Raw genomic sequence first — 8,701 nt, 5'->3', positions numbered from 1 at the left:
TCTATAATTCCAACTTTTATCTATTAGTTCGCCCGATGCATGATACAAATAAGGATACTTTGTTTGGGTGGAAGTGTAGACCATTGATCGTGAAGACGTTGTGAGACTGATCATTCATCAGTACCCGCTTTCTTCCTGTTTTTACTGCTGAGATGAAATACATTTTCTTATCAAGCCATGTTTCCCCAATACTTATACCAAAATTACCCATACTTACACCAAAAGTATAAACTAACATAAACACTATACCTTTATGATGATACGAATGTTACGTATCATATTTAAAGAACCATGGTTCAATTACAGTCCTTTCTGTGTTGAACAATTGCTCTGGTTGACAGTCATATCCGTACAAATCACAGTCCGGTTTGAACATTTTACTAAGCTTATCTAAATCTTCACTGTCTAACGTCGAGTAGGCCTCTTTAAAAGCTTCTGCTTTGTTTTTTCTTGCTTTGGACCGTTTCTCCGCATTCCCCATCGCATTATACACAATACTCATTAGTTTGTTCTTTGTGAGACCCTCACTCTCTTCGGTAGTGAGGGGAAATTTCGATTCTTTTGTGAGAACACCACGGATTTGAAACTGTTTCCAGAGTCTTTTTTGAGCTTCATAGAACGTTACATTACAATCATTAGCATAGTTATCACGGAAACTAAATAACCAATTAAACTGGTCTAATATTGTGTCGTTCAAATATTGCTCTCGGAAATCCTTGTTTAGTGATCGCATCAAATCTGTTCTACCTATGCGATCCAGAATATAGAAAATATCCTGAGAAAGGGTGTCCAAAGTACCGATCACTTGCCATTTGTACCGACAAGGATCACAATGCTCATAAGAAGGGGTAAAATGCCCATCTCTGTTCTGGTTGACTTCATCTGCGTATAAGACTGTTTTTACAAACTCTTTAAATGTTAAGTTATGTCCACATTCAGTTGATTCATTCCGCGTAACGTGTATTCCAAAGCCGCCATATATTTTCCAGAAGAACAGATTTGGTGAAAAAAGCTTATCTACATAGGCTGATAACAGTCGACCGTACGGTTCACGGACAAACATAAATGTTAGAGATTCCTTCATGAATCTATCGACCATGCCTTCCGGAATACTAGTCAGGTCATTGAAATTAGCCAGTGCAATTACTGTGCTGTCAAAAGGCGATTTAGCGTGTGCTTCACCAACCACAAGCTGAAAGATGAAGAAATAGGTGGGTTAGTATCAGTATAAAGTATTGGATGGATTTAATGAAAAACTACGGTAACTCCTTATTTTCATGTACTCTTTTCACAAGAATAAAAGTTTAACTTTTTGCATTTTCAAATCACTATATGTTTCAGCAAACCATTCATTCTATTTGTATTGAATCAGCCATAATATCATTCTAATCTTACAAACATAAATATATTTTCGTTGATCTTAACTCCAATTTTGAAACAAATAAGCAATACGATACATTATAGCTGTTTTACATATTCATTATATTTCAGAATTAAAATGTCATAGACGAACATAGTAACAACTTTGCATCACACTACAACTACAAGATACATAGTCCGTTTCGATAGCGACATAAACACAAACACTCGGTAATAATCGCCGGACAAGTTCTTTATTCCTTCTAAATGGTAGCCACACTTAAAAGTTTTCATACCATGGTTCAGACACTGACAGCATCCTTATTGCAAATGTGATTTTAAATACTTTAAAAGAAACCAGCGGCTCGGCAATTAAAACCAAACATTCAATTCCTCAATAATTTTGATTTACTTAATGTTAGCCCTGAAATTAATAACTAAATATAATGGTTTATTCTTATGAAAATAATAAATATTGTATTGTATTCTCATTGGTGAGTATTCGTCCAATTAATATGGCAAGGCTTTGATAACATTTTATTTCATGAAAAATAATAATCCTTTACCCGCAAAACACGTTTCCAGAATGTCGACGCAATTTTTTCTACTGGGCAATAGGCTATTGCCAACACTTGATCAATTATTATATTGTTTTTCACATATTTTGCTGATTTCTTTCCCTTCATTTCAGCCTCACGACCAACACATGCTTTCAACATTCGGTTTCTTCTTTCTTGATAAATCGCTTCCATGTCAGAGGTTACAAATGAAAGGTTCTTCTTCTACAATCGTAAAACAAAACAAAAAGGTGAATGTATACAACAGCGTCAACAATATGACAGACTGTATCACAGCGTCAACACAGAGGCACACAAAGCTGAAGGTCAATAACAACGGACAACAGAGAGAATCAAGTGGACGAATTACCTGACGGTAAGACATAATCAACGTCCAATTGTGTCAGGTGTGAGACAGTGTCTCACATTAAATGTAAGCCAGTCTCTCGGTTAGGAGCTATCCGAGAAGCTGATCATGTGTTTAAACGAAATCAAACATTTTGGATTAAGGTCGTCATATTTTTGTCATACGTTAATATTGAAGCAGCTGGTGTGCGTAAGAACAATGAATCGTTGGGGATGATTCTATATATAATAAATAGGTTAATCATGTCATCGTCGCGGAACGTAACTTTTCCTGACTTTCATATTATCAAATCATTGGTATAAAATACACATTTAGATTTATTTATCCACCTTTTAGAAACAAGATGTCCCTGACCACATAGCCCAATCTAATGTTAGATATATGACATGTAGCGATTTGAAATGGATTTTAAACTATGCCATGAAGAACTGCAAGAACTCACGTGTTCGTACAGTACCAGCCAGTTTATAGTAAGGCTGCAGTCTAGTGTACACGTAAATAAACCATAAAACCATAATAAATTACTCTCCTGTGCAATTCAATATCACAACCGATACATGTATGAAAAATAAACATTATCTAGTTACAGCGGACGCAAATTGTGGAGGCGATAGCTCCTCACGACTATGAACTGTATATTGGCCAACATTCACGAGGGTTATAATTCGCATAATTTTGCAAACGCATTAAAACTCGTGAAAGTTCCAATATCGTAAATATATTTCAGATCCCGGCAATAAAACTTTACCTGTGTAAGGTAAAGCTCATTTTTAGACAGTGAATGGGATCTGGTAACGACGCTGATTTGAGAATTTAACACTAACATTTTCATCTTAAATCGCTGCTCAAGATTTACACTACAACAGATGGGCACAAACTAATGAGTATCTTAAAGATCACAAGAATCGTATGCAAATTCAACACATCAGCTAACGACATACAATGGAATTCAATTGAAAACAAATTTATCTCACCTGATACATTTATCACTTATCAATTAGCATATAAATGTAACTGTGACATCTACATATGTACTACCGATGTCGGTTTTTCATTCATAGTAGCGAATAACACTCGTATCGAGGTGTTACAGAAAATGGGATTCGCAAATAGGTTCGAAAACAAATGAGCAGACTTTAGCATCCTAGCAAAATTAAATAGCATAAAGGGCTAAGGAATACAAATTCCATCCTACCGGTAGTACTTCTTGCGTAATTGTCATTTGTACATAATATGTACTTCCAACCCTCATACCTGTAGGCATGTTTGAATGTAACGGCTTTGACACAGTTTTGTATTATAATTTACTTAATTTTAGGACTACATTAATAACAGTCTAAAAAAGGTATAATAGAATATCTTTTACACAATAATAGAATTCGCTGACTTCTTAAATTTAAACTTATCCTAGGTCACAATCATATCCAAATTGTCACAACTGCTCTTTTCTATAGTAAAAAGTAATGTTATCAATTGCAAACTGCTTTGGAGAAGGTAATATTTGGACGCCATTGCTTGAAATGGATGATACAAAATTGAATTTGTGATGGAGGGATCGATCGGGATTAGCAGTGGACCAATAGAAATATCAAAATATTTAAAGAATATATGCTTAATGCATATATTTCTATATATAGTAGTCTTTCCATAACGGCTATCGAACTAATGTTCATTTAAAAGTCCTTCTTTTGCCCCATTTCCCAACTCCTACTCGTGGTCAAATAGAATGAGTGCAGTCACGTAAGGCAAACATTCCTTATATTAAAACGTTTATACAGAAAACGCTTACCATAATGGAGCGACTGGTTGGTGGGACCGTTTGGAAATAATAGTACACAAATCAGAACTGCTTATCAAAACATTGACGTATGAATGTCGTAGACATATAACAAGCATAAACAGATGGAAGTAATGCATAGATATAAAAGTATCCTTTGTAATATCATTACATATTTTAAAATTCAATTGACAGGGATGTCATGATGGCAGGCTTGGGTTTCGTATTTAAAATGATAATATCAAAGTGTCCAAAAACATCAAACTTAAAATCGATAAAACCAGTGCTAAATGTGAACAAATGAAAGATTTTCACCGATACCATTGCAAAAAAATATCTGTAGAATACGACTAGTTCCCGAGAGAGTAAGTGTCTTCTGCTTCATCAACGGCACCCGACATGTAAATATAAGTAAAAAAACAAGTAATGAAACGTCCTCACATCGGAAGATCAGGTGGTGTCAACATAACCACAAGGCTCGACCTTTATCACAAAAGTGGTGATGTTCGGAGAATTCTCTTAAATACCAATTCAACTGCGACATGTAAACATCGTCCGTTGGAGATACAGGGATTTTATTATCAAAAAAGAGAAAGTTAATTATCGGAATTCGAAATCGTCCCGTTTATCGTACAGATTAATATTAAGCCGTTCCAGTTAGTCATGTTGCACGTTAAGATCGAGGTAAGAAGCAGAAAAAGACAAGTCTGTAGTGTTCTTGGTTTAAAGTTTTTAACTTTAAACCCTAACAGATTTCAGCCATTACCTTCCGAAGTCCTGTATGTATTTGTTATGAAGGAAATTAAAGTTGCAAAACTCCTGCGTCTTTTGATTAACGAAATCTGCCATACTACTAAAAACAATTTCTTACATAGAATCTCAAAAAGCATGAAAAGTCATTATTTTTTTGTGAAGGTAACACTTGCTTTTGTGTTTTGTAAATATTACATACCACGTTTGCATCATATTTGTATCGCCGACCGTCGTCTCGATCATTGATACATTCTGTAATACAAATATAAAGTTACAAGTTACACAACATATACCGATTGACTTTAACGAAATGGCAACGTAAAGGAACACTGTGGATACATAGTTAACAGGTAATACCTAAGATGTACACATGCCTACTGACCAAGAAACATTTCTGACCTTATCTTGTATAATAAGCCTGCATCAAAACCAGTGTATACATTGGCTTACTGGGCATATTTACCATGAATCGCTAACACTACTACGATTCATGACATATGTCCAGAACCAATGTTGTTATGACCTCCTTCACTAAAAATATTGTTTAAAACATTTTGAAGTAGAATCGCTCAGTCATTGTTTGTTATAAAGTTAACTTGAATATTGTTCCCGATATGCGACGGTTTTAGTGAACTCATGCAAATACATATATGGTGTATTGGAAGAAATTAGAAAATCACAAAAACTCATGTATTACATGTAAAATGATTGAATATCTCATATTGCATTTTGTATCTTGTTTTTGTGTTAACATAACATGGTCCCTACTCTTTCAATAGTATCGTCAAACTTTGCTCCTATCCGTTACCTTTACATTGAGTATGTATGTATGTTTGTTTGTATGAATGAATGTATGTATGTATGTATGTATGTATGTATGTACGTATGTATGTATGTATGTGTGTGTGTGTGTGTGTGTGTGTGTGTGTGGTGGTGTGTGTGTGTGTGTGTGTGGTGTCAACCGGGGACAATGGTATGAATACACACCTTCCAACAGGGGACATTGGTCAACCGGGGACGCCCCCGGTTGCCGATTCCATTGAAAAACGTTTCTGCATGCTTTACTACATCTAATTATATTAGGAGAACGCTCAATAAGGTAGTCCACGGTTGGTCGGTCTTCTACACACTCGTATATACACCATCTTCCCCATCTTCAAAGGTCATACACACCGTCCCCGGTTCCGTTCCGTACTACGGCTCAAATCCTAAGCGTCTTTTTAACCCCGACTGAAGATACTTTTCTGAATTTTTTGTGTCTACAATGAATCGCCAACAACTTTTCATACAAATTATCGCCCAACAACAATGCAAAATGCTTTTGTTTATAATGATGTCGCAAATGTAACATTAGATCACAGAAACATTTTTGGTCTGAATGACAAACGTGATCGGGGATTCTTGGCACGCGCCGTCATTTTGTTTGGTATGAGAGACGGGGCCTGGGACTGAGGGAGGCAGCAAGAGATCTAGGTGAGTAACTGTTAGGCACCAAAATGGATAATTAAGTCCATTTAGAGATTGTTGGTATGCCTGTATTCTGCTTTTACAGATGATACAGGTAATATTAATTGATTCATGTAAAACATATAATGTAGGTGGTAGCCTAGAGATGGGTCAAAGGAGTCGGTGCACACTTTTAGTAAGTCGACCTAGGTAAACCAGGCTTGAACATGCACCGGTTATTTTTTTCACATGAGAAGTTGTTGTTAATAAACAGTGAACTTCAAAGAATGTCTTTGATCATTTTGTTACGCTAACTCGATATAGGCCTACAGTAATCTTGGGTTACGATTACTCCTATAACATAAGAGGTCGCTGGTCGGCCTTTTTTCTATCGGATATGATTTTGCCGACTGCGACTACTTCTACTTCTACTAACCGCAAAATCAGGGCAAATGTTGTCTGCTTCACTTCAAAAGACGAAAACTCATTATTTATGCCTTTGACACGATTTGTATGTTACTTTTTTAAAATCCGAACTTTGAAAATTTGATCGTCAGCATCGGGAAAATCAGCTATGAGCGATACGTATCTCGCCGTGTAAACCTCTGACATTGTTGGAGTTGGGTTACGATGTACATACTCTTCACTTTAAATGGCAGATATGCTTCATCGATCGATGCATGAGCAATAAACACGTTCCTAAAGTGGAAATAATGGATTCCATTGGCATTGGTGTTAGTGCTGCAGATAAGGTATTTCAGAGGGAAATTGCCGTTTGGAAGTGTGAATGGAAGTTTGAAAGTAAGCATTACTCCATTCGAATTTACAACTGGGGTGGTGGGTACTCATTGGAAATTATTGTAGTTAGCTAACATAACATAGCCTTTTTTAATTCGCCCTCATTTTGTCATCAAAGGAAAAGTGTCACTTCGAATAACAGAGGCAGATAAGAGCATTTAAAATAAACTGATTTCACTTTTAATAGCCAAATAATGTTAATAAATCTTCAAACTTTATACTTATCTATGTGCTATATTCCTGTATACATCACATATATTTAAGAATATTGAATACAACTGGCAGATATGTATATGCTTTTGACATGTAGGTGGCAATAGCCACTCCATTTAAAAATGTACGTAGAGTATTCGTATAGGTAAACTGGGAAATAGGTTGAGGCACTCACAGGCCAAATAGGTTGAAGTCGGAATCAACCCTCATTCCTTTTTAAGAACATTGGAATTCACTGCTTACATTTTGATAGTTATCACCCAGTAAAAGTTTGTGTGTTTGCATACACTATCTGTGAATATTTTACTGAAAATTCAGCAGCTTTGAGATGTCATCTGCTATATGGGTAAAATTGATTTCAGCCTTGCCAGAAACTTTATTCAGAGACGAAATAGGCCACAGAGTCGTACACCTATGCCTATATGTTTTCTGGAAAAATGTGTTGTGTCCACAATAAAATGCTTTTAATATGAAATAGCACCCAAAGGTGGTGGCGCATACTTTTGAAAATGTCTGCGGTTTCTTTTTTTCACAAGCATCATTCCAACAGGAATTGTTAACTGGAGTGTTATAGATTCCTGGTTTGCAAATAAGCTAATGTTTACTTTATTATAGAATAGGCCGAGATGTTGCAATGAGTATAACATTAACATTCAATCTAATTAAAATCAGATCTCTCATTACTGTTTTCAATGGGGCTCCATCAGATCTCTTATATTTAATATCTATACAGCGTAGTGTTAAGAGAGATCTGTTTTGATTAGTTTGTATAACATTTTGTCAATATCCAGAAATGGTACGTGTGTTTTGATTGGTCAATACAAAAACCAAATAATATTGCAATAAAACATTACATTCAAAATGAGATGACATGTGCATAGTAATTATATATATAACTGGATTACAACAATAACAACGGTAAACCGTTTGAATGGCATGAGCAAAGCAAACCTTTGCACCCATCTTGCTCTTTGTTGACCATCTTGAAAATCTTGTTATCGCTATTGTGAAATTATCCATTTTTGTAAGCACATGACATATCAGGCCTGGGATTGTTCATGAAATAGCCTAATTTCAGGATTTTAAGTCTTTGGATTACTGCCATTTTACATGTGAATGCAGATCTTACTAAACAATTATTGTCATCCTATACTGTTGTCAACACTTTAATTTAAATCAACTTAAATGAATATCTCTGCTCTGGGGATATAGAAACTAATGAATAATTCATTTACATTTGACTGGAACTTAGAAAATGTTTTAGGATTTTAAGTAAGTCAATAATCCCAGACCTGTATACATATCCAATTGTTATCATTTCAGTTCCATGCTTATTTACAGAGTATACATATGTTGCCTATTAAAGTTATTAAAATCGTTTCTAGGACTATACAAATAACGGCTTCTCATTGGTTGTTCGCATGACTCCAC

At 35.4% G+C, this 8,701-nt stretch overlaps 1 protein-coding gene across 1 annotated transcript; it reads right to left on the bottom strand.

Annotated features, from left to right (window-relative positions):
- Positions 1-304: 304 nt before the first annotated feature.
- LOC110452876 lies at positions 305-6,231 on the bottom strand (the record flags this gene model as incomplete). Its single annotated transcript, XM_021501597.1, has 3 exons — positions 6,201-6,231; positions 5,013-5,065; positions 305-1,192 (listed from the first exon to the last, which is right to left on the bottom strand). Coding segments are annotated over exons 1-3 (972 nt in total), but the record flags the coding sequence as incomplete, so codon positions are not given.
- Between the last annotated feature and the right edge of the window lie 2,470 nt (positions 6,232-8,701).

This window comes from Mizuhopecten yessoensis, unplaced genomic scaffold (assembly GCF_002113885.1).
Source record: "Mizuhopecten yessoensis strain PY_sf001 unplaced genomic scaffold, ASM211388v2 scaffold6963, whole genome shotgun sequence".
NCBI lineage: Eukaryota > Metazoa > Mollusca > Bivalvia > Pectinida > Pectinidae > Mizuhopecten > Mizuhopecten yessoensis.
Note: the sequence above shows the minus strand (reverse complement) of the source record. Positions and strands in the feature narration are given on the sequence as shown.